We start from the raw sequence: 25,197 nt of genomic DNA on the forward strand, positions 1-25,197 counted from the left end.
ATAGTGGCCAGTATCCCCGCCTGTCACGCGGGAGAGCGGGGTTCGATTCCCCGACGGGGAGCTCATCTTTTTTTCTCTCCATGCCGGCCCATTTACGGGCAGTAGGCTTCTCAGCCATGGCCAACACCGGTGGCTGCCCTCCACCATCTCTCCTCGTTAGTATAGTGGCCAGTATCCCCGCCTGTCACGCGGGAGACCGGGGTTCGATTCCCCGACGGGGAGCTCATCTTTTTTTCTCTCCATGCCGGCACATTTACGGGCAGTAGGCTTCTCAGCCATGGCCAACACCGGTGGCTGCCCTCCACCATCTCTCCTCGTTAGTATAGTGGCCAGTATCCCCGCCTGTCACGCGGGAGACCGGGGTTCGATTCCCCGACGGGGAGCTCATCTTTTTTTCTCTCCATGCCGGCCCATTTACGGGCAGTAGGCTTCTCAGCCATGGCCAACACCGGTGGCTGCCCTGCTGCTTCCGGCCACGCCAGTGAACGGACGCAGGATGCAGGGCTCCGATGGAGCGGCTTCAGCGGCCGTGTCAGGCCGCGGTGACAGGGCTAGTCAACAGGAAAATACTTACCAGGTTGTTTTGCCAGCACTGCCTACAGGTCGGTTCGTTTTGAATACGGTTTTTTTGCACGCCGATATCAGGGCCCGCCCGTACCGGGTGGAAGATTTCCGCGACGCTTTAGCAGAGCAGTCGCTGCTCCCCGATGTTATCGCAATGGGGGCGTATCGGATGAGCCACGTCTGGGCCGTCACTCTCAAGGATGCTGAAGCGGTGACCAAGATTATTAGTGTCGGTGAGCTGGTAGTGAAAAAAGGCCGCTGCTTGGTGATTGACCCGGCCAACCAAGATGTGCGACTGAAACTTCACTGGCTGCTACACAACGTGCCAGACGAGGATGTTCGGGCTGCCTTTGCGACGTACGGAAAAGTGACGGAAGTTGCCCGCGAGCGCTGGCGCGTGAGTGGTATGTCAGAAAAAGGCTCGACTACTAGACTCGTCACGTTGAAGTTGAGAGCTGGCGTGAAGCTGGACGACCTGCCGCACCAGCTGAATGTTAGCGGTGAGCTGGCGCTCGTTGCTGTGCCGGGCAGACCACCGTTGTGCCTACGCTGTCGGAGTACGGGGCACATCCGTAAGGAATGCCGAGTCCCGCGTTGCGGAACCTGCCGACGGTTCGGCCATGAAGACGGACAGTGTGCCCGCACTTACGCGAGCATTACCGGCCCCGGTACAGGAGTAGACAAGTCTGAGTTGCTGATGGACGAGGCTGATGCGGAAGATGCAGCCCGTGCAGACGGGCAACCAGCAGCGAGGGAAGGGCCGTCGCTTACGGTTTTGACGAAGCAGAAGGCGACGTCAAGTGAGGTACCGGCGAGTGTAGTACAAGTTCAGAGTGCCTTTCAACAGAGTGGCGATGGCGCGCCGAAGGGCGCGCCAGAAGCCGCGGCCGAAGCTCTGGACAGCGCTGAACCTGCCAACACCGAAGGCATGGACTTCACTGAGGAGGCTGGCACCCTAACGGCTGGAAAACGCTCCCGCGAGGAAAGCGCCGGCGAAAAGACGCATCTTGATGGTGGCAGCGACGAACCGCCGTCGAAGGCCCCGGGAATCCGGCGTCCGATGTTCAAGCCGCGGCCGAACGTCATGGCCGAGACAAGGCAGGCGGGGAAACCGCCTCCGTAGTTCTGCAATGTGCATTTGTGCTGTTTTTTTCTTGCTTTTCTTTTTTTTTCCTTGTTGTCTTTTTTTTTTGTGGGGAGTGGTACCCATCAGACTGTGTGCACGGATCTGGATCTGCTGGCGAAGGAATTACCCATGGGTTCCCGACGCCTGCACGCGGATATCTGGAAAGACGACACCGTACATGCACAGTGAGTTTAAGAAGACTGCTCGGCTGACTATGAGGGGTACTGTGGGACTCAAGTCTCCTTTTCATAGGGCATGGCGATGAAACTAGACACAGCTTTACATGTAGCAACTTTGAATGTGAGAGGCCTTGGTGCACGACGGCGTCAGTGCCAGCTTAACCGCCTGCTTGCTGAAAACGCGCTTGACATAGTTGCAGTCCAAGAGACTAAGATCGAAAGTGAGGAATCCACTGATCGCATGGTGTCCACCTTTCGTGCAGCCTTTAACGTTTGTGTTTGCCATTCCGTTGGCACCTCGGGTGGGTGCGTATTATTTGTCCGAAATAATTTAGGCATCACTGTCGAGTCGGTTTTTTCTTGCCCTAGTGGACGGCTTATTGTTGTTGATTTTTCTTTTTCCAATTTATGTTGGCGCATTATATGTGTGTATGCTCCAAATGTTGAATCTGAGCGTTTTGATCTCTTTACCCGTTTGGAGCCCTACCTTGTTTGCGACCGAGTGTTGTTGCTATTGGGAGATTTTAATTGTGTGTGTGCCGCTAATGATCGAGTGAAGGGTACGCCTGTGCGTGACAAGAGTGCTCAATTGCTTCAATCTCTGGCTTATGATAATAGCTTAGAGGATATTGGCAGTATATTTACCGAAGGGAATCAACCTCAGTTCACTCATTTTCAGCGTAATAGTCATGCCAGGTTGGATAGAATTTATGCATCCATTGATCTCGTGTCTCTTTGCACGAGTTGCAAAGTTATACCTGTAGCTTTTAGTGATCATTGCCTAGTGATCGCAAGTTTCGGCATAAAGCAAAGAAAAACAAAATTTAACTGGAATCTCTGGAAATTTAATGTAAAGCTTTTAGAGGACGAGGAATTCGTAACTGATATTGCGGATGAAATGCAGAAGCTGCTTGAGGAGCGACCCAGCGTTGTTGCGGTTCAATGGGAAGATTTCAAGGAGTGGATAAAAAGAAGGGCCATTGAAAAAAGTTGCTTGAAGCGATACGAAGAAAAACAGGAAGAAAAAGCAGCTCGCGAGCAACTGCAATTTTTAATAGGCATGGAAAGCTCCGAGCCTGGGAAGTTTTCTAAGGACCTAAGGGAGGTGAAAAGCCTGCTCGAACGCTTAGACACTGAAAGGTATAAAGCTGCCGTTATACGCGCAAGGACACAGAAACTGTGGGCTGGTGAAACGCCGACGAAGCGAGCTTTGTGTGACGAAAAGCGTTATGCTTGCCAAAACGAAATCAGGCAGATAAGGAGCGGAGATGAAGTCACGAATGACGCTTTTACAATCAAGCAGCTATTTGAAGAGCAGTACATTGAGCTTCTTGGACATACGCGTGACATGAATGAGGCCTTCCTGGTTGACTTTTTGCCTCTCCTGCCGAGACTTCAGGACGAAGTGAAGGAGCGTCTTGAGCAGCCCATAACTGCAAAAGAAATAGAGACTGCAATCGAAGACCTGCAAGCGGGAAAAGCTCCAGGACCTGATGGAATAGGGGCCGAATTTTACAAAGCATTTAAGCCCACAGTCGCTCAGTTACTGCTACGAGTTCTAGATGAAGCTTACGAAAGAAAACAAGTGCCACTCTCATTCACCACGTCGTACATAGTGCTGATTCCGAAATCAGATGTCCCAGAAAAGAGGTTGTTGGCGGGAAATTATCGCCCGATAAGCCTCACCAACGTGGACTATAAATTGTGCATGAAGGTTTTAGCAAAGAGATTGCAGAGCATAATTACGAAATTGGTTGGGCCGCACCAGACTTGCGGAATCAAAGGTAGGAGTATCGCCACAAATGTGCACGTCGCACGGACCGTGCTGGAATGTTGCGATGTGCTCGGGGACCGCATCGCTATGATGCAGCTAGATCTGGCAAAAGCCTTCGATCGCGTTTCCCATGATGTCATTTTCAGCATTTTGGAGCACGCTAATGTAGGCCGTATTATTGCAGAAGGTGTTAAGATGGCATATGCAAACTGCACCACGCGCATTATTGTTAATGGTGACCTCACAGACAGGATAGCAGTTCATTCGTCAGTAAGGCAGGGATGCCCGCTATCGCCTCTGCTGTTTGCGGCCTACTTGGAGCCACTGTGCTTAGCTATCATCAAAAGTGAGAGCATCACGGGGCTTTCGATTGCAGTCGACTCACGTCAAAATCCTTGCTTATGCGGACGATATTGCGGTATTCTGTTCAGACAGAGGCAGCATTACTGAGGTGATCAGCACGGTGGATAAATTCTGCAAACAAACGGGGTGTCTCATAAACTGGGACAAAAGCTCTGGCTTTTGGCATGGCGACTGGGAAGCGATGCCTGAACACTTTTCCAGGATGCGATGGTCGTCTTTGCCGACGCAATATCTCGGCGTCCCCCTAGTGTATTATCGCGATGCAAGTGAACACTGGAATGAAGATACGTCAAGGGCGAGGGAGAAAGCAGATGCCTGGAAAGGGAGGCAGTTATCAATGTTTGCGCGAGCCTCCGTCTGCAATCTTTTCCTTGTATCCAAAATATGGTATTTGATGAATGTGCTGTGCGCATCTCGGGCCAGTATTCAAAAGATGCATCGAGTGTTTGCTGTTTTTATTTGGTCGTCAAACTGGGAGAGAACCAGCCGTACCAATTTGTTTCTTTCAGTGAAAAAAGGAGGCCTCGGCCTTGTGCATTTATTTCTGCGTCAAGTTGTTTCGCGTTTTTTCTTTCTCCGAAATCAAAGGGATAATTTTCTTATTAGTGTTATCCAAGTGCGGTTGCAGAGACTTCTTCCTGAATTTGTCGTCTCATCTTGTGCGAATATGTGTGGCACTGTCAATGGGTACATGCGAGAAGTTGTACTCTCTTTTAGGCTGCTCCATGTGCGATTTTCCCTTGAGTACTTATCTAAAGTGTCAAAGCAAAAGCTGTATAAGGATCTGGTGGACACCATGTTACCGACCCCAATCTACCGGTTACCTTATCGTGGAGGCCCAGGGCACGATGTATTAAAGAGAGTTAAAAATATGCCTGTGAACCCATCTACGAAATCTTTTTTCTTTAAATTGCACTCGAATACACTTCCTGTTAAAACGTGGCTGCACGAAAAGGGGATTTTTGTCCCATGGACCACAAACTGTCTCTTATGCAAAAAACCTGAAACAGTAGAACATGTATTTCTGGACTGTTGGGACCCCATTTTCTATTGGGATGTGCTACAACGAACAGTCAAAAAAGATTTTCCCCTGGACCCCTACGGCATCAGATTCCTGCCAATTCAGAATGAAGCAGGAGTACCGTATGATTTAATCATGCTTCTGGGCCTCCACAGCCTCTGGAGGACACGGATGCAAGTGCGACACGCGGATGTTAACGTTCGCTCGGTGCGCGAAAACTTTATTGAAAGTGTTGCGAGCTTGAGAGAAGTGTACCGAGCACAAGCTGACCCACCTGAATGGATTACTGTATTTGATGAACTGGTCGCATTGAGAAGATTTTAAGCCCTGATACGTCAGCCGAATTAGGCTGATGTTTTTATCATTTGTACATTTTTGTTTTCATGTCACAGACGGCAATAAAGAAAAAAAAAAAAGCTCCCCTCTTCCATCTCTCCTCGTTAGTATAGTGGCCAGTATCCCCGCCTGTCACGCGGGAGACCGGGGTTCGATTCCCCGACGGGGAGCTCTTCTTTTTTTTCTCTCCATGCCGGCACATTTACTGGCAGCAGACTTCTCAGCCATGGCCAACACCGGTGGCTCCCCTCTTCCATCTCTCCTCGTTAGTATAGTGGCCAGTATCCCCGCCTGTCACGCGGGAGACCGGGGTTCGATTCCCCGACGGGGAGCTCATCTTTTTTTCTCTCCATGCCGGCACATTTACGGGCAGTAGGCTTCTCAGCCATGGCCGACACCGGTGGCTCCCCTCTTCCATCTCTCCTCGTTAGTATAGTGGCCAGTATCCCCGCCTGTCACGCGGGAGACCGGGGTTCGATTCCCCGACGGGGAGCTCATCTTTTTTTCTCTCCATGCCGGCACATTTACGGGCAGTAGGCTTCTCAGCCATGGCCGACACCGGTGGCTCCCCTCTTCCATCTCTCCTCGTTAGTATAGTGGCCAGTATCCCCGCCTGTCACGCGGGAGACCGGGGTTCGATTCCCCGACGGGGAGCTCATCTTTTTTTCTCTCCATGCCGGCACATTCACGGGCAGTAGGCTTCTCAGCCATGGCCGACACCGGTGGCTCCCCTCTTCCATCTCTCCTCGTTAGTATAGGATTCCATTTCCGGCCACCGAGCGTGACGGACGTGTGTGTCATGGGCTCCGTAGGAGCGGCTTCAGCGGCCCAGCAGGGCCGCGGTAACAGGAATATTGCTTCAGACAATGAGTACCAAGTTGTTTTGCCTAGTTTGCCAACAGGGCGTTTTGTTTTGAACACCGTTTTTCTACACTGTGATGTTAGGGCCCGCCCGTATCGGGCAGAAGATTTTCGCGATGCGCTCGCCGAGTTATCGCTCCTGCCGGAAGTGATTGCCCTCGGAGCCTACCGCATGAGCCATGTGTGGGCGGTGACTTTCAAGGACGAAGATGCGGTGAAAAAGATTGTCGGCATGGGTGAGCTGCTGGTGAAAAAGTGCCGCTGTATCGTAATTGATCCTGCCAACCAGGACGTTCGCATGAAAGTGCATTGGTTGCTACACAGCGTGCCCGACGACGACGTACGGTTTGCCTTCGAGCCGTACGGGAAGGTCACAGACGTCGGCCGAGAGCGGTGGCGGGTGCATGGCCTAGCAGATAAGGGCTCAACTACCAGACTGGTCACCTTGAAGTTGAAGCCGGGCGTAAAGTTGGACGACCTGCCGCACCAGGTGAGCGTCGCCGGAGAGTTGGCCCTCGTGGTCGTGCCAGGTAGGGCTCCGCTCTGCCTTCGGTGCCGTGGCACGGGCCACATTCGTCGCGACTGCCGCATCCCCAAGTGCAGTGCGTGCCGACGCTTCGGTCATGAGAGCAGCCAGTGCGAGCGGACGTATGCCAGCGTAACAGGACTGACAACCACCGACGACGCCTCAAACCTGCTCATGGACGAGGCGGATATGGAGGATGCAGCATCGGTGGCAAGTGCAAGAACGGAGGTAGCCGAAAATACGGTGATTCCACTGCCGCAGCAGGAGCAACCCGGAACCGAAGCGGTTACTGCAGAGCAGCATCAACCGCCTTCGCAGGATTCTTCGACAGCTGTGAGCGCCGAGCTGAAAACCTCAGTTGATTATGAAGCGGCTCCCAGCACCTCAGAACCCGAGGTTATGGACATCCTTAGCGCTTCAGCCAGCCTGCTGGCGGGGAAACGACCACACGACAAGACCCTTAGCGTTGGGACGAAGGAGGACGGCGGGGGCGGAGACTAGCCACCCACCAAAGCCCCAGGTATGCGGAGGTCTACCTTGAAGCCGCGACCGAACATTCCGGTCGATTCGCGGCAGGCGGGTAAACCGCCCCCGTAAATTTAGTTTGTCCAGCTAAGGTGGGTTGGGAGGGGTTTCCGTAAACGCCATGGCCCTCATCATGAGCGGTTCGTTTTTCGTGTTCGGGCTTGGAAAGAGGTGCCAAGTTTACTTGGACTGTCCTTTTTTGTTGGTTAGAGTTTCCTTTTTTTTTCCTGGCCTTCGACGCGCTTATCGCCACAGTATCATGACCACAGACCCTTGGGCTATTGTAATGGGCACCATTCTACCGTGTAACCATGGCGGTTAATATCGAAAGAGCGCTACGGGTAGCGACGTTAAACGTACGGGGCCTTGGAGCAAGACGACGACAATGTCAGCTTAGTCGCCTTCTCTTAGATAATGACTTACATATAGTGGGAATCCAAGAGACAAAAATTGAGAGCCAGGAGCTCACCGACCGAATGGTGTCCAATTTTCGTGCTCATTTCGATGTGTGTATTTCTCACGCGATTGGTGGATCAGGTGGTTGCGCCATATTCATACGCAACAACTTTGGAATCTGCGTGCAGTCAGTATTTTCATGTGACAGTGGACGCCTCTTAATCGCTGATATCGTCTTTGGCGAATTGGAGTGTCGCGTCATCTGTGTATACGCGCCGAATATTGACATGGAACGGCGGGCATTCTTTGAAAGGCTTGAGGCGTACCTAAACTGTCAGAAAGTGATAATACTGCTAGGCGATTTTAACTGTGTTTGCAATGTTGATGACCGCGCAAAACATTCGCGTGTTCGTGACAAGAGTGCAGAATTTCTTAATACACTTGTGCACGAATATGACCTTGAAGACATTGGTAGCGTTTTCGCCAGCGGTACTCGTCCGCAGTTTACACACTTCCAGCAAGACAGCCATGCAAGGTTAGACAGATTATATGTCTCAGCCGAATTGATACCAATGTGTAGCGAGTACGAAGTGAAACCCATCGCATACAGCGATCACTGCTTGGTAACGGCCGCCTTTGGAAAGACGCAGAGGAAACGAATCTTTAGCTGGGACTTGTGGAAAATGAATGCGCAGCTGTTGGATGACGAAGCTTTTGTCGACGCTGTAACGAAAGAACTGAAAAATTTGACTGCAAGCGAGCCAGAAAGTTACGCCATTCGTTGGGAAGATTTTAAGCAGAAAGTAAAAACAATGGCTATTGAAAGAAGTAGTGTCATTCGACGCAATCAGAAAGAAGCAGAGACAAAGCTTCGCCAGCAACTGCAGTTTTTTGTTAGTATGGAGAATGTCGAACCTGGTCTGTGTGTTAGAGGAATAAAGGAAGTGAAAACTGAACTTGAACGGATAGATTCGGAGAAGTACAAGGCGGCAGTAGTGAGATCAAGGTCCGAGAAGCTGTGGGCGGGAGAAATGCCAACCAAGCGGGCTCTCTCAGATGAAAAAAGATACGCATGTCAAAAAGAAATCCGCCAACTAGCTATAGGTGAAAACGTCACGTCTAACAGAAATGAAATTAAGCATGCGATTGCCGAGCACTTTAAAGAAATTCTAAGCCATCCACGGGACCTTAAAGATTGTTTCCAAAAAGAATTCCTTCCGTTGATGCCAAAGCTTGACGAAGAAGTAAGGACACAGCTAGAACAACCAATCACACCAAGTGAGATAGAATGCGCAATAAATGAGCTGGCAGTCGGGAAAGCACCTGGGCCGGATGGCTTAGGGGCCATTTTCTATAAAACCTTCCGGTCTGAGGTTGCCCAAGTTCTTTATCACGTTGTTAGCGAAGCGTATGACCAGAAAAGACTACCCTTGTCCTTCACAACCTCGCATATCGTGCTAATCCCGAAGAGTGATGATGCTCAGAAACGTTTGTTGCCAGGCTCATATCGCCCAATAACTCTTGCTAACGTCGACTATAAAATATTCACCAAAGTTCTAGCAAAGCGACTGCAAGGCGTTATTAAGAAGTTGGTTGGACCACACCAGACTTGTGGCATTAAAGGCCGCACTATCGCGACGAATGTGCACGTGACTCGAAGCGTGCTCGAGTGTTGCGACGTGCTGGGCGATCACGTCGCGATGATGCAGCTTGACCTGGCAAAAGCCTTCGACCGTGTCTCGCACAAGGCATTGCTCTGCATACTTGAACACACGAATGTGGGCAGTGTGATTACGGAAGGCGTCACGATGGCGTACAAAAAATGTACAACGCGTATTATTGTTAACGGTGAGCTCACTGATAGCTTGTGCGTGCTCTCGTCGGTGAGACAGGGATGCCCCCTTTCACCACTGCTGTTTGCCGCTTATCTTGAGCCACTCTGTCTGGCGATGGAAAATAATGCGCGCATAACAGGTTACAGACTACAGGCTGCCGAAGTCAAAATTCTGGCGTACGCGGATGACATCGCGGTGTTCTGCGCCAGCAAAGATAGCATTAGAGAGGCAACTAATGTCGTCGAAAAGTTTTGTGATGCGACTGGAGCCCAGATAAACTGGGATAAAAGTCATGGCTTCTGGCATGGCGATTGGGTGGACACACCAGAAGCCTTTTGTCGGCTCACCTGGTCAATGGTGCCAACGCAGTACCTTGGTGTGCCTCTCGGAAATTATCGCGACCCTGAACCGTACTGGAGGGATCAAGCCTTGATGGCTAAAGAAAAGGCGAACGGGTGGCAAGGCAAGCAACTGTCGATGTTTTCTAGAGCCACTGTCTGCAACCTTTTTTTGATATCAAAAATCTGGTACGTCATGAATGTGTTGTGTGCGGCGAGGATGAGCATTCAAAAAATGCACCGGGTTTTTGCTATTTTTATTTGGGCCTCGACTTGGGAGCGGTCCAGTCGAACGAATTTGTTTTTGCCTGTAAAGAAAGGAGGTCTTGGCCTGGCTCACTTGTTTCTGCGACAAATTGTGGCACGCTTTGTTTTTTTACGGGATCAGAATGATATCTTCCTGCGCACAGTTATACAAGTAAGACTGTATAGACTTCTGCCTGGATTCGTAGTCTCGTCTGTGCAAAATATGTGCGGAAGGGTGGCTGGATACCTGCATGAAGTTGTTTTATCGTATAGGCTGTTGAATGTACGTTTTTCCCAGCAGTACCTGTCAACCGTTACAAAGAAAAAACTCTACAGAGACCTTGTAGATGTCATGCTCCCTGTACCTTTGTACCGTTCTCCACATCGCGGTGGCCCAGGACAGGACGTCCTAAAAAGAGTGAAGAAAATGCCTATACTACCCTCCGCCAAATCGTTCTTTTTCAAGTTACATACAAACACCCTCCCAGTTAAGACCTGGCTTCACGATAAAGGACTCTTCATTCCCTGGAACACTGACTGCTTTTTATGCAAGAAACCCGAAACAATAGAACACGTATTTCTAGACTGCTGGGACCCGATCTTTCATTGGGATGTACTCCAAAGAACTTTAAAAAAACAGTTACCCCTCGATCCGTACGGCATACGTTTCTTGCCTGTGAATCCCACAGAGGAAATACCTTATGACCTCATTATGGTCCTGGGCCTCCACGCGGTGTGGAAAACACGAATGCAGTTTGAACACGCGGACTTGGTTGTTCGCCCGGTTCGCGAACATTTCATTGAGAGCGTTGTGCGCTTAAGAAATGTGTACAACGCACTGCCTGATCCACCACAATGGATAACTGTACTAGATGGATTAATGTCGCTCAAAAAATTTTAAAGTCGTGTCGGCCGAAGTGTGGCCGCCATGTTTTATTTCTTGTAACCTCTTGATTTGTACGTCAAAATCGGCAATAAAGAAAAAAAAAAAAAAATCCTCGTTAGTATAGTGGCCAGTATCCCCGCCTGTCACGCGGGAGACCGGGGTTCGATTCCCCGACGGGGAGCTCATCTTTTTTTCTCTCCATGCCGGCACATTTACGGGCAGTAGGCTTCTCAGCCATGGCCAACACCGGATTCGGCTTCCGGCCACCGAGCGTGACGGACGTGCGATGACGGGCTCCGTTGGAGCGGCTACAGCGGCCATGTCTGGCCGCGGAAACAGGATTTTTGCCTCGGAAGATGAATATCAGGTGATTCTGCCTACCCTTCCTACAGGAAATGTTGTGTTAAACACAGTGTTTTTGCACGCTGACGTGCGGGCCCGCCCCTATCGGGTCGAAGATTTCAGGGATGCGCTGGCTCAGCTGATGCTGCTCCCCGAGGTTATCGCCTTGGGGGCGTATCGCATGAGCCATGTGTGGGCTATTACTTTCACCAGTGCTGATGCGGTGAAGAAAATTCTTGCTGCCCGGGAAGTAAAAGTGAAGGACCGCCGCTGTCTAGTTATTGACCCGGCAAACCAAGACGTCCGCGTCAAGCTACACTGGCTGCTGCACAACGTGCCCGACGAAGACGTGAGGGTAGCCTTCGCCCCGTACGGCAAGGTGAGCGAAGTCACCAAGGAACGGTGGCGCGTCCAGGGTGTCGCCAGCAAGGGGTCGACGACGCGCTTGGTTTCATTGAAAATGAATCCTGGCGTGAAACTGGAAGACCTCCCTCACGAAGTCAGGGTTGGCGGTGAGCTGGCTCTCGTGGTTGTACCGGGCAGAGCTCCGCTCTGTCTGCGCTGCCACGGTACTGGGCACATTCGCCGTGAGTGCAAAGTTCCAAGGTGCGGCGCCTGTCGCCGTTACGGACATGAAGATAGCAACTGTGTACGCACGTACGCGAGCGCTGCCGTCCCAGTCAACAATGACATCTCGTCCGAGCTTGTCATGGACGAGGCTGACGCGGAAGACGCTGCAGCAGAGGCAGGCGACGGAGCGGAGAAGGAAAAATCCCCAGCTGTGTCGACTCCTGGAACATCCGCAACCGCGGAGACGCTCAGCAGTAAGCTGCAGCAACAGGAAGCGCCGCCTGCAGATGTTAAGACGTCAAAGAGCGAAGTCCTCTCGGGGAGTGGGGCGTCAGTTCCCGTCGTTCCCCAACATGCTGAAAGCATGGAAGTGACGGATGCGTCAACCAGCAACCAGGGAGGAAAGCGACCGCACGAGCACAGTGCGAACGGAGAGCCTAAGGCGAGCGAGGGCGACGAGCCACCCCCGAAGACTGTTGGTGTGAGGCGAGCGACGCTGAAACCGCGGCCGAATATACCGGCCGATCAACGAGCGGCGGCTAAGCCGCCGCCTTAGTTGAGTGAGTGCGTTGTGTGTGCTTTCTGTGGACGCGAGATGGCCTTTTTTGGTGACGGACTGCATGGGCTGGGTCTCCAGTCCGTACGCATGAGGCAGAGGTGCAAGAGACGTTGGAATACCGGCACTGTACCCATCGAGCACCATGGACTAGGCAAGTCGCCCTCCGCCGTCGCTTTGTGTCCTCAGGTACGCACCATACGGCTCCTGTACTTAAACTAGATGGCTTCGACACCTGTTGGAGCGTTGCGCATTGCAACAATTAATGTCAGGGGACTGGCTTCTAAAAAACGTCAGTACCAACTAAGCCGGTTGTTCCTCGATAATGACCTCGACATAATAGCCGTCCAGGAGACCAAAGTCGAAGGACAGGAACAGACGGACCGTATGGTGCAGCCTTTTACGACACGTTACAATATTTGTGTGTGCCATTCGTCTGGCACATCGGGGGGTTGTGCTGTCTTTATTAGGAATTCCATGGGGATTGTCGAACAGAATTTAACTGTGTGTCAAACTGGCCGTTTGCTTGTAGTTGATTTTCTTTATTGCAATTTACTGTGGAGGATCATATGTGTGTATGCCCCTAACAAAGAGAACGAGCGCGAGGGATTTTTTGAGCGTCTTGAACAATACGTATGCTGTGAGCGGTTAATTGTGCTGTTGGGTGACTTTAACTGCGTATGTAAAGCAGAGGACAGAACTACAAAAAGACTTGTCCGCGACAAAAGTGCGGAATTGTTGAATTCGCTTGTACACGAAAATGGTTTAGATGATGTTGCTGAAGTTCTGTCGGTAGCATCGCATTTTACTCACTTTCAGGGTGAAAGTCACGCGAGATTGGACAGAGCGTATGTGTCCCTTGATCTTGTTCCTTTGTGCAACAGCTACGAGGTGAAAAACATGTCTTTTACCGACCACAGCTTAGTTGCGTTTACCCTGGGAAAAAAAGAAAAGAAATCTCGTTTCTCGTGGGATCTTTGGAAGTTTAATGCACAGTTACTCGAGGATGAACGTTTTGGTAGTAAAGTTAATGAATGTATTAAAGCATATCTATCAGCAGAGCCTGGGAACTGGGTAATTAGATGGGAAGATTTCAAACAGCAAGTGAAAATGAATGCGATTGAAAGAGCAAGCGTTATTTGCCATGATAAACGTGTTAAAGAAAAAGAACTACATTGCCAACTTGACTTGCTCGTAAGCCTGGAAAGTTCCCAGCCGGGAAGATATAAGAAAGAGATAAGAGAAACAAAAAGTAAACTTGAGTTTATCGAAAAAAAAAAGTATGCAGCTGCCGTGATAAGGGCGCGTGCTGAACGTCTCTGGCTTGACCAAGTGCCTACTAAACGCTCGCTTAGTGACGAAAAGAAGTATGCGACTCAAAATGAAATAAAACAAATTAGGTACAGAAACGAGGTAACGAATGATAGAAAGATGATTCAGTTAGCTTTTCTTGAACAGTATAGGGAATTGTTTGGGCGCCGTCAGCTTGAAGAAGAGGGCTTTACAGAAACGTTCTTGTCTCGTATGCCAAAGCTTGGAGATGAAATAAAACAAGGGCTGGAGGTACCATTCAGCGTAAGCGAAGTGGGAAGAGCGATCGAAGAACTGAGTACCGGAAAATCTCCTGGTCCTGACGGCCTAGGCAGTGATTTTTATAAGAGTTTCAAAGCCGAACTCACTTATGCTCTGCACTGCGTCTTCACTGAAATGTATGAAACAAAGAAAATGCCGCCGTCATTTAAAACAGCACACGTGGTTTTAGTGCCCAAGAGTGAAGACCAGGCTAAACTGCTGTCCGTTGGGGCTTATCGGCCGATAAGCCTGACCAACGTCGACTATAAAGTGTTTATGAAGATTCTTGCCAATAGACTGCAAAAGGTTATAAAGGACCTTGTAGGGCCGCACCAAACGTGCGGTATTAAAGGTCGCACCATTGGAACGAATGTGCACATTGCTAGAACTGTACTTGAATGTTGCGATGCGTTCGTGGGACGAGTTGCCATGATGCAGCTTGACTTGGCGAAGGCCTTCGATCGCGTGTCACACGAAATTCTTTTCGCCGTTCTAGAATATGCCAACGTCGGCTCTGTAATATTACAAGGTGTACAGATGGCGTACGAAAACTGTGTTACGCGTATTATAGTGAACAAACAGCTTACTGAACCTGTGCCTGTCTGTTCCTCGGTCAGGCAGGGCTGCCCGCTCTCGCCTCTGCTCTTTGCGATCTATCTTGAGCCTTTTCTGTTATCGCTGTTACACAATGATGGGATCTGTGGTTTCACTCTTCAGTCGGTGCAAGTAAAAGTGCTTGCTTACGCTGATGATATTGCTGTTTTTTGCGCGGACCAAGAAAGCGTTAAAGAAGTTGTCAAAGTTGCGCGGGCCTATTGCAAAAAGAACGGGTGCGAAGTTAACTGGGATAAGTGCATTGGATTTTGGCACGGTGATTGGGAGAGCACACCCGCAGTGTTTGCTAACATGCAATGGACGACCTCCCCTGCGAAGTATTTGGGGGTACCCTTAGAGCACTATAAGAACAGTACAGAGTTGTGGGGTGAGGTAACGCAGAGTGCAAGGAAAAAAGCGGATGGATGGAAAGGACGTGACCTTTCTGTTTTCGCGCGTGCAAGTGTGTGCAATGTATTTTTGATAGCCAGAATTTGGTATTTTTTGCAGTTTTTGCTCATCACCAGAGCAAACGTGCAGAAGCTGCATAGAGTGTTTGCTGTTTTTATTTGGAGCTCGAATTGGGAGCGAACTAGTCGAGCTAATTTGTTCCTACCGGTCAAAAGAGGTGGCCTTGGACTTTCCAACTTGTTTCTGAAACAAGTTGTCTCAAGATTTTTGTTTCTACGTGATCAAACCGATCCTTTGTTGCGCACAATGTTGCAGGTGCGCTTAGGAAATGTGTTACCGGAATTTGTTGTGTCCAGTTTCCCAGCCACGAATCGTGCTGTAACTGGGTTTTTACGTGAAGTTGTGGCTGCCTTTCACATTTTGAGCTCTCATTTTTCGACTGAATATCTGGCTGCTGTACCCAGGAAAAAATTGTACAAGGATTTGTTAGATATCTTTATACCTGTACCCTTATACCGATCCTTTTACTGCGGAGGCCCAGGCAAAGATGTGCTAAATCGAGTTAAGAAGATGCCGGTAAGACCGAACGTCAAATCCTTTTTCTTTAAATTACACTCGGGTACCCTCCCGGTGAAAACATGGCTAAACGATAAAGGCATTTTCGTACCATGGAACGTCGACTGCACACTGTGCAAAAAACCCGAGACCATCGAACATGTCTTTATCGACTGCTGGGACCCGGTTTTCCACTGGGATATTTTGCAAAGAACTTTAAAAAAAGAGCTACCTGTTACTCCATATGGCATCCGGTTCCTGCCTATAGAAAGTGGCGAAGTGCCATACGATATGTTTATGCTACTGGGCCTCCACAGCATCTGGAAAACTAGGATGGCGGCTAGGCACGCAGACGCAAATGTGAAACCAGTCAGGGAAAACTTTATAGAAAGTGTAGTTTCTCTGAGAGATGTTCTCCGCAGTCAACCTCAGCCACCGGACTGGGTGGCAGTTATGGACAAATTGATCGAAATGAAAATGTTTTAATCCGTCGCCTTAGCCAAAGTCTGGCTAGCGACTTTTTATGCCTGCGCATGTATTGTTTTCCGGCAATAAAGAAAAAAAAAAAAAAACTCCTCGTTAGTATAGTGGCCAGTATCCCCGCCTGTCACGCGGGAGACCGGGGTTCGATTCCCCGACGGGGAGCTCATCTTTTTTTTCTCTCCATGCCGGCACATTCACGGGCAGTAGGCTTCTCAGCCATGGCCAACACCGGTGGCTCCCCTCTTCCACCTCTCCTCGTTAGTATAGTGGCCAGTATCCCCGCCTGTCACGCGGGAGACCGGGGTTCGATTCCCCGACGGGGAGCTCATCTTTTTTTCTCTCCATGCCGGCACATCTACGGGCAGTAGGCTTCTCAGCCATGGCCAACACCGGTGGCTCCCGTCTGCCATCTCTCCTCGTTAGTATAGTGGCCAGTATCCCCGCCTGTCACGCGGGAGACCGGGGTTCGATTCCCCGACGGGGAGCTCTTCTTTTTTTTCTCTCCATGCCGGCACATTTACTGGCAGCAGACTTCTCTGCCATGGCCAACACCGGTGGCTCCCCTCTCATTCTACTTCCAGCCACCGAGCGTGACGGACGCAGAATCATGGGCTCCCACGGAGCGGCGATAGCGGCCGTTGTCGGCCGCGGAAACAGGTTTGCCAGCGACGCTGATAAGGACTACGAGATCGTTCTGCCTACCCTGCCCACCGGACGTGTTGTTTTAAACACGGTTTTTCTGCACGGCGACGTGCGTGTGCGACCCTACAGGGTCGAAGACTTCAGAGACGCCCTCGCTAACGTGGGTGCGCTCCCCGACGTCGTGGCGTTGGGGGCGTACCAGATTAACCACGTGTGGGCGGTAACCTTCAGCAGTGGGGATGCCGCAAAGAAACTGGCCGCCATGAAGGAGCTCGAGGTTAAGGGACGCCGCTGCATCGTCTTCGACCCAGAAGACCACCAGGTGAAGCTTCGCCTGCACTGGATGTTGCACGGCGTCGCCGACGAGGACATCCGGACAGCTTTCGCGGCGTTCGGCAACGTGACCGAGGTCACCCGGGAGCGGTGGCGCGTCGCCGGCATGAAGGAGAAGGGGTCCACCACGAGGACCGTGCTGCTAAAGATGAAGCCTGGCATGAAGGTGGATGACCTACCCCACCAGGTTCGTGTCGCCGGCGAGTTGGCTCTCGTGGTGGTGCCCGGGCGGCCGATGCAGTGCCTGCGCTGCGGCGGGACGGGGCACGTGCGCCGTGATTGCAAGGTGCCCAGGTGCTCAAAGTGCCGTAGCTATGGACACTCCGAGGCTGACTGCGTGCGCACCTACGCGTCGGCAACCGGCCGTGTAGCGGCGAGCGACTCCGCAGAGCTCATGGACGTCGTCGAAGCGGAGGAAGCAGCGAGCGGTATCGACGACGCGGGCAAAACGGACGGGGTGGCGGTTCAGCCAGCTGTTGCAAGTAGCAACACCGACACGGCTGTCGCACAGGATTGCGGGTCGCCAGCTGCTGACTCGCCTTCGACGCCAGTGAAAACGCCCAACAATGCAGCGAGCCCGCCCGTGCACGTGGACGTGGAACGCAAGGCGGCCAGCGAGAGCCACGACGACAAGGCCGACTCCCGCGTGAACTTCGGCGTGACTACACCTGCGAAGCGTTCGCACGCCGAGACCAAGGCCAACGGGGAGAAGGCAGCAGAGCCCAGCGTGGAGGAACCGCCGGCAAAGACGCCGCAAGCGCGACGGCCCAGCCTGCGGCCGCGCCCAAAGGTCCCGACTGACAAGCGTGGCGGCGACAAGGCGCCGCCTGACCAGGAGCATGTGCTCGCGCCGGGTGACACCGGCGGCGACGGCATCGTCTAGCGACATGCTGGACGCGAGAGGTAAGCACCATGCTTTCGGTCTCCTCTTCCTAAGTTAAAATGGCTTCTGCAACTCCGTTTAAAGTCGCCACCCTAAACGTTAGAGGCCTGGCAGGTAAAAGAAAACAAAGCCAGCTGTACCGACTTGTAACGGAGCAAGATATCGATATACTGGCAGTGCAGGAGACCAAAGTCGACGGGGAGGAGGAGACCGGGAGCATGGTGCGACGTTTCACGTCTAGGTATTTTGCCGTCGTTAGCCATGCTGTAGGCACATCGGCTGGCTGTATTCTTTTTGTTAAGAAGTTGCCGGGGATAGAAGTACACGGTCATCATTCGTGCCTGTCGGGTCGATACGTGTCCATCGATTTTTCGCTCTGTAACATCGACTGGCGCATTGTTTGTCTGTATGCACCTAATGTGGTTGATGGCCGAGCCGCGTTTTTTGAAAGCGTCGAAGAACGGCTTCGCACGGACAGACAGCTGATTGTTATGGGCGATTACAACTGTGTTAGTGCGCGCGACAAGACAAGCGTCCGAGGTTTCAGGGATAAAAGCACCGAAGTGTTGTTACGAATGATTGTGAACTGCAACCTCGAGGATGTAGCAGAGTGTCTTGAAGGAACGCGTGCTGTAAGGTACACACGATTCGAGGGCACAAGTCACGCACGGCTAGACCGAATTTATGCATCCGCGGAAACGGTCCCTAAATGCAATAGTTATGTAGTTCTGCCGGTTTCATTTTCTGACCACTGTTTGGTTCAATGCTGCATAGGATTCATTAAGAAGGGGAATGGTTTTTCATGGGAAATGTGGAAGTTAAATGAGAAGCTACTCCAGGACGAATTTTATAACCGAGCTGTAAGGGAAGAAATAGCAAAAATAGAACCAAGTAGTAACATGAGGATTTGGCAGCAGTGGGAGCTCACTAAAGAAACTTTAAAATTAAAAGCAATAGATAGAGCCACCTGTATACGTCATGAAGCAAAAAAAGAGGAAATGGAGCTAAAGGCACTGCTTCAGAAGATGATAAAACAGGAATGCCGAGCGCCTGGTAAATGGATAGAAGACATAAGGAAAACCAAACAAAAGTTACAGCTTATCGAAGAAGAACGTTATCGGGGAGCGCTGGTGAGGGCAAGGGCAGAAGACATGGCCGCAGGGGAAGCGCCAACGAAACGAGCGCTTGGTTTAGAAAAAGCCCGTGCCGAAAGAAACCACATAAACGAAATAGAATGGAGAGGTGTTTCTAAAACGGACATCGATCATATCAAAGCAGCTTTTTTCGAGCATTACCAGGCGCTCTTCGCATTGCATCCGGTAGACGTTGTCACTTTTAAGGAGGCGTTTCTGGCCGAGATGCCGCGCCTGGACGACGAAACTAAAGACAGATTAGAGCAGGCGATAACTCAATTGGAAGTTGAGCAAGCAATAGACAGCTTAAACCCTGGTAAGTCGCCTGGACCGGACGGGTTCAGCGCGGCATTCTACAAAGAATTTAAGCATGCAATTTCCCCGGTCTTGACGGTCATCTTTAATGAAGCCTTTAAACTAAAATCACTGCCTCCGTCCTATGGCTCGTCCCATACTGTGCTGATTCCGAAAACGGACGACACAGACAGACTACGACTGGTAGCAGCATATAGACCCATAGCACTCACTAACGTCGAGTACAAAATTTACATGAAGGTTTTGGCGCGAAGGCTGCAGACCGTGATCCATTTATTAGTTGGTCCGCATCAGACCTGCGGGATTAAAGGGCGGTCCATTTTTACAAATATTCACGTTGCGCGCAGTGTATTAGAATGCTGTGATGACACTAATGATCAGGTAGCTATACTCCAGATAGATTTAGAAAAGGCTTTTGACTGCGTTGCCCATGAACTTTTGTTTGCAGTATTAGGCCATGTTAACGTTGGTTCTGTTATTCGCGAAGGTGTGGCCCTGGCATACCGGAACTGCACGACGAGATTGATCGTTAACAAGAGTCTGGGGGCCCCCATTAGCGTGCAGCGTTCGGTGCGCCAGGGCTGTCCCCTCAGCCCCCTTTTATTTTGTATTTATGTGGAGACCCTTTGTTTAAAGATACTGAACAGCAGGAGTATTACCGGATTCAGATTACAAGCAGCCGAAGTGAAGCTCTTGGCGTACGCTGATGACATTGCTGTGTTTGCCGTTGACGAGGGAGGCATAAGCGAGGCTGTTCAATGTGTACGCGATTTCAGCCAAGCTACAGGCAGCGGGGTTAACTGGTCGAAGTGCCTCGGGCTTTGGCATGGAAGGTGGGCATCTACGCCTGAACGGTTTGCTAGTGTGCCGTGGACGACAACACCAGATAAGTACTTGGGCGTTCCGCTCGATGCTTACCGTGACAGTGAACATTATTGGACAGGACAGGTCAAAGAGACACGGGAGAGAGCTGATAAGTGGAAAGGAACGACCTTGTCGATTTTCGCCAGAGCCACTGTTTGCAACCTGTTCTTTATCAGCAGGTTCTGGTACGTAATGCAGGTGTTGCACTGTTCACGGTTAAGTATTCAAAAGCTACACCGAATTTTCGCCGTCTTTATCTGGTCGTCTGAATGGGGAGCGCTGCAGCCGGACCAACCTGTTCCGACGGGTACAAGACAGCGGGTTGGGATTGGGCCATTTGTTTTTGCGACAGCTGGTCAATCGTTTTTTTGTTTTTTAGGGACACAAGAGACCCTTTTTTGCGTACCGTATGCCAAGTTAGGCTGCGGCATCTACTTCCAGAGTACATAGTCGGAACTGCTGAGGTGTATAGTAGGGTCACCGGTTTTTACCGGGAAGTCGTAGCCAGTGTAAGGTTTCTTTCCGCGCGATTTTCCAATGACTTTCTGTCCAGTGTGAAACGAAAGAAACTGTACCGTGCTTTGTGCGATGTAGTTTTCCCCGAGCCCTTGTACAGGGCCTTGTACAGTGGAGGCCCAGGCAAAGATGTTTTAAAGAGAGTTAAAAAAATGCAGGTGCCGCCTGGAACAAAAACCTTCTTTTTTCGGTTGCACACCGGGACCTTACCGGTTAAAAAATTTTTAGAGGGAAAGGAATTGTTTTTACCCTGGGGATCTCACTGTTTAATTTGCAGAAAGCCGGAAACAATAGACCATGTATTTTTACACTGTTGGGAAGGGGTTTATTTTTGGGATGTATTGCAGCGAACATTAAAGAAAGAATTTCCACTAGACCCGTATGGCATCCGGTTCTTATGTGTTGAAAATGAGGATGGGGTGCCTTTCGATTTAATAATGCTGACAGGCCTCCACTGTATATTGTCACGGCTTGACGTACAGGCCGGCGGCGAGAACGGGTGAAGACAGGGAGCACAGAAAAACAGGGAGGTCCACCAGCAGCAACGTCGTCGTCGGCGCGCGGCAAAACACTCCTCGTCTTTATCTTCCACTCGCGACACTACCTCCCCCTATAAAGAAGCATCGTCCCGATGCTAACACGAAAACAAAGGCACAGGGCGGAAAGCCGCACACGCGCACAAAAACTCCTGCTGGCCAGTGTAGAAGGAGGTGGGAAAATCAGTTCGGGGCAGACGATCATCGCGCGTAATACGGCTTAAGCCGCACTACGTGCACAATGTCAGGGCGGGGTGAACGACGTGGTGACGATCGTGTTCCTTCCGGCAGCACCTCGTAGTTAAGTTCACCGATGCGGCGAAGAACTGTATACGGGCCAAAGTACCGCTTTATGAGTTTGTCGGAGAGACCTCGACGGCGTACTGGCGTCCACACCCAGACCTTGTCTCCAGGGTAAAAATGTACGTCGCGTCGACGGAGATCGTACCGACGAGCGTCGGCATGCTGTTGGTGTTGGATGCGGAGTCTCGCGAGTTGCCGAGCTTCTTCCGCGCGCTCGCATACTATTCGGGCACCATAGTCTACGTCGACAGGCGGCTCGTGCGGTAGCATAGCGTCAAGCATCGTGGTGACCTGTCTGCCGTGGACCAGCTGGAAAGGCGTCATACCGGTCGTCTCCTGGACAGCGGTATTATAAGCGAATGTAACGTAGGGCAGTACCGAGTCCCAACTGCGATGGGCGACATCCACGTACATGGCGATCATGTCGGCCATGGTCTTGTTCAGCCGCTCCGTCAGCCCATTCGTTTGCGGATGGTACGCAGTAGTTCGGCGGTGGCTGGTGCAGCTGAGACGGAGGATCTCCTGTGTGAGCTTGGCCAGAAACGCGGCACCCCGGTCAGTGATCAAAACGGCAGGGGCACCGTGACGGAGCACAATGCACTCGATAAAAAATTTGGCTGCCTCAACAGCTGTCGCAGACGGAAGTGCTCGGGACTCCGCGTATCGCGTTAGGTAGTCCGTCGCTATAATAATGTACCTGTTGCCCGACTGCGACGTCGGAAATGGACCAAGAAAATCCATTCCGACGGTGTGGAACGGAACAAGCGGTGGTTCGAGTGGTTGGAGAAGACCAGCTGGTCGTATGGGTGGTGTTTTGCGCCTTTGACACTCTCGACAAGTTCTGACGTAGTGACGCACGTACTTAGGAAGTGTCGGCCAGTAGTACCGTTCTCGAATACGTGAAAGCGTCCGGCTGTAGCCAAGGTGACCAGCTGTAGGATCGTCGTGGCAAGCTTGGGCGACCTCGGAGCGCAGGTCCTCCGGCACAACAAGGAGCCACGACCTCGGGCTGCTGTCGAAGTTCTGCTTGTACAATACGCCGTGCATTATCTTGAACGTCGGCAGCATGCGCTGGAAAACGCGAGGCACCGCAGCTTCGTGGCCTTCCAAGTGCGCCATCAGCTGACCAATCTGAGGATCACTGCGTTGCCGAGCAGCCATATCTGCCGTGTCCAATGCCCCAAGAAAGCCGTCCTCTTCGTCATTTTCGCCTCCCGGTGCCGGCTCCACAGGGGCTCGAGACAAGCAGTCAGCATCATGATGTTTGCGGCCGGACTTGTAGGTGATGGTGGCGTCGTACTCCTGTAGCCGAAGGCTCCACCGAGCAAGGCGGCCTGCGGGATCCTTAATATTGGCGAGCCAGCACAGCGAATGGTGGTCGGTGACGACACGAAAAGGGCGACCGTACAGATAGGGCCGGAATTTGGTGATGGCCCAGATGACAGCGAGGCACTCTTTTTCAGTTGTCGAGTAATTTCCCTCCGCCTGCGAAAGAGCTCGGCTGGCATACGCAATAACCCTCTCAGCGCCATCCTGGAATTGCACAAGCACTGCTCCTAGTCCTTTGTTGCTGGCGTCCGTGTGGAGCTCAGTGTCGGCGTCTTGATCAAAATGGCCTAGTATGGGGGATGTTGCAAGGGCGTGTTTTAATTGGCGGAATGCTGATTGTTGCTCCTCGTTACACTCAAAGGCAACGCTATCCTTCGTAAGGCGGTAAAGTGGCGCCGCGATCTGGGCAAAGTTTCGAACGAAACGCCTGAAGTATGCGCAAAGACCGAGAAAGCTTCTGACGGTCTTCTTGTCCGACGGTGGAGGGAAGGATGCAACGGCAGCCGTTTTCTCGGGATCTGGCTTCACACCCACTTGGCTGACGATATGACCAAGGAACTTCAGTTCACTGTATGCGAAGCGGCACTTCGAAGGCTTGAGCGTAAGTCCGGCGTTCAGAAGAGCTTGAAGAACTGCTTCAAGACGCACCAGATGGTCTCTGAAAGTGCTTGAGAAGATGACGACGTCATCCAGATACACGAGACATGTCTGCCACTTCAGGCCGGCTAGCACAGTATCCATGACTCGTTGAAATGTCGCGGGCGCTGTACACAGGCCAAACGGCATCACCTTAAACTCGTACAGGCCATCCGGGGTTATAAATGCGGTCTTCTCGCGGTCGCGCTCATCCACTTCAATTTGCCAGTATCCACTCTTCAAGTCGATGGACGAAAAATAGCGGGCATGACGAAGACGGTCGAGGGTGTCGTCGATGCGTGGGAGTGGATACACGTCCTTCTTGGTCACCTTATTGAGTCGCCGGTAGTCAACGCAAAATCGAAGGGTCCCGTCTTTTTTCTTGACCAGCACTACAGGTGCGGACCACGGACTGTTGGATGGCTGGATGACGTCGTCGCGTATCATTTCGCGCACTTGCTCCTGGATGGTTTCCCTTTCCTTCAAGGAAACGCGGTACGGCGGTTGGCGAATCGGGTGCGTTGCGGTGTCGACAATAATTCGGTGCTTGGCGACTGGCGTCTGTCGAACTCGAGATGTCGTCGCAAAACAGTCGTTGTACCGATGCAAAAGGGAGAGCAGTTCGCGTGTTTGGGAAGGCTCAAGTTTGGGATCGATATCCAGGGGCAACGTTGTAGGGTCTCGTGACCCGGGCGGGGCCGCCTCCTTAGGCAGCGCAACTGCTTCACGAACGTCGCTAAGCTCTTCCATTTGGGCTATTACTGACCCTTTCGTCAAGTGCTGCGGCTCGTTCCTGAAGTTGGTCACGAAGATGTTGGCTCGCCCTCGTTGAACATTTGCGACCCCTCTCGCAACACCAATGCCGCGCGTAAGTAACATCTGGACATTGCCTTCCAGAACGCCTTCTCCACATGATGTTGTATCGGCTCGGACCGGCAGGAAAACTGTCGACAACGGCGGCAAGTGGACATGGTCGGCATCAATTTTCATCGCAAAGCCTGTGGCCCGGGGCGGTACTGGCGATGAAGAACGTGCGCGGAGGGTCAACCTGTTCTGCCCTATGTCGATTACGGCGCCATATTCACGGAGAAAGTCCATGCCCAGAATAACATCTTTAGAGCAATTCTCCAATATCACGAAAGTGGCGGGGCACGTCTCACCGTGGATCTCGACGCGGGCAGTGCACTTGCCAACAGGGTTTACGATGTGGCCGCCCGCGGTACGTATGGGCGGTCCGTCCCACTGGGTGGTAACCTTGCGAAGACGCCGAGAGAAACTGCCGCTGAAGACCGAGTAATCAGCGCCGGTGTCCACAAGCGCCGTTACGTCGCGCCCGTCGATCAGAATGTTCACATTGCTAGAGGTTACAAAACGGTTTGCGTTTCCAAGGATACCATCGGTCGAGCTGGGACACACTAACGTAGACGGAGGTTCTTTGCTTCGTGCGACTCCGGCAACGCCACCTCCAGGCGTCGCCGTACTCAGTTTTCCCGAAGTGGCGAAAGGCTCTCACGGCGAGACCCGCGAGAAGGGGATGGTGGGCGGCGAGGTGGCGGCGACCGAGAGGTGCGAGGAGCAGCTGTAACCGGTGAGGGAGAACGTCGAAGGTAGTCTTGTATGTCGCGGGGCTGCTCACCGTAGCGGGGGC

General features: G+C 51.7%; 3 protein-coding genes and 10 non-coding genes across 13 annotated transcripts; all 13 read left to right on the forward strand.

Moving 5' to 3' along the window:
- Positions 1-150: 150 nt before the first annotated feature.
- On the forward strand, positions 151-222 carry TRNAD-GUC (transfer RNA aspartic acid (anticodon GUC)). The gene has a single exon. It is a non-coding gene; the product is annotated as a tRNA-Asp (tRNA).
- Positions 223-311: 89 nt separating this feature from the next.
- TRNAD-GUC (transfer RNA aspartic acid (anticodon GUC)) lies at positions 312-383 on the forward strand. Its single transcript has one exon. It is a non-coding gene; the product is annotated as a tRNA-Asp (tRNA).
- A 3,908-nt stretch (positions 384-4,291) lies between these two features.
- On the forward strand, positions 4,292-5,443 carry LOC149346808 (uncharacterized). Its single transcript, XM_089585454.1, has one exon. It carries the CDS (start codon positions 4,344-4,346, stop codon positions 5,349-5,351), a length of 1,008 nt encoding a protein of 335 aa, XP_089441580.1. The 5' UTR covers positions 4,292-4,343; the 3' UTR covers positions 5,352-5,443.
- An 18-nt stretch (positions 5,444-5,461) lies between these two features.
- TRNAD-GUC (transfer RNA aspartic acid (anticodon GUC)) lies at positions 5,462-5,533 on the forward strand. Its single transcript has one exon. It is a non-coding gene; the product is annotated as a tRNA-Asp (tRNA).
- Positions 5,534-5,623: 90 nt separating this feature from the next.
- On the forward strand, positions 5,624-5,695 carry TRNAD-GUC (transfer RNA aspartic acid (anticodon GUC)). The gene has a single exon. It is a non-coding gene; the product is annotated as a tRNA-Asp (tRNA).
- Positions 5,696-5,784: 89 nt separating this feature from the next.
- Positions 5,785-5,856, forward strand: TRNAD-GUC (transfer RNA aspartic acid (anticodon GUC)). Its single transcript has one exon. It is a non-coding gene; the product is annotated as a tRNA-Asp (tRNA).
- An 89-nt stretch (positions 5,857-5,945) lies between these two features.
- TRNAD-GUC (transfer RNA aspartic acid (anticodon GUC)) lies at positions 5,946-6,017 on the forward strand. Its single transcript has one exon. It is a non-coding gene; the product is annotated as a tRNA-Asp (tRNA).
- A 5,068-nt stretch (positions 6,018-11,085) lies between these two features.
- Positions 11,086-11,157, forward strand: TRNAD-GUC (transfer RNA aspartic acid (anticodon GUC)). Its single transcript has one exon. It is a non-coding gene; the product is annotated as a tRNA-Asp (tRNA).
- Positions 11,158-11,233: 76 nt separating this feature from the next.
- Positions 11,234-12,444, forward strand: LOC149346814 (uncharacterized). Its single transcript, XM_089541432.1, has one exon. The coding sequence runs from the start codon at positions 11,263-11,265 to the stop codon at positions 12,442-12,444; it is 1,182 nt and encodes a 393-aa protein (XP_089397558.1). The 5' UTR covers positions 11,234-11,262.
- Positions 12,445-14,858: 2,414 nt separating this feature from the next.
- On the forward strand, positions 14,859-16,134 carry LOC149346815 (uncharacterized). Its single transcript, XM_089585455.1, has one exon. The coding sequence runs from the start codon at positions 14,923-14,925 to the stop codon at positions 16,060-16,062; it is 1,140 nt and encodes a 379-aa protein (XP_089441581.1). The 5' UTR covers positions 14,859-14,922; the 3' UTR covers positions 16,063-16,134.
- Positions 16,135-16,149: 15 nt separating this feature from the next.
- Positions 16,150-16,221, forward strand: TRNAD-GUC (transfer RNA aspartic acid (anticodon GUC)). The gene has a single exon. It is a non-coding gene; the product is annotated as a tRNA-Asp (tRNA).
- A 90-nt stretch (positions 16,222-16,311) lies between these two features.
- Positions 16,312-16,383, forward strand: TRNAD-GUC (transfer RNA aspartic acid (anticodon GUC)). The gene has a single exon. It is a non-coding gene; the product is annotated as a tRNA-Asp (tRNA).
- Positions 16,384-16,472: 89 nt separating this feature from the next.
- TRNAD-GUC (transfer RNA aspartic acid (anticodon GUC)) lies at positions 16,473-16,544 on the forward strand. The gene has a single exon. It is a non-coding gene; the product is annotated as a tRNA-Asp (tRNA).
- The last annotated feature ends 8,653 nt before the right edge of the window (positions 16,545-25,197 follow it).

The sequence above is a fragment of the Amblyomma mixtum genome, chromosome 4 (assembly GCF_055824585.1).
Source record: "Amblyomma mixtum isolate Tamu chromosome 4, ASM5582458v1, whole genome shotgun sequence".
Classification (NCBI taxonomy): domain Eukaryota; kingdom Metazoa; phylum Arthropoda; class Arachnida; order Ixodida; family Ixodidae; genus Amblyomma; species Amblyomma mixtum.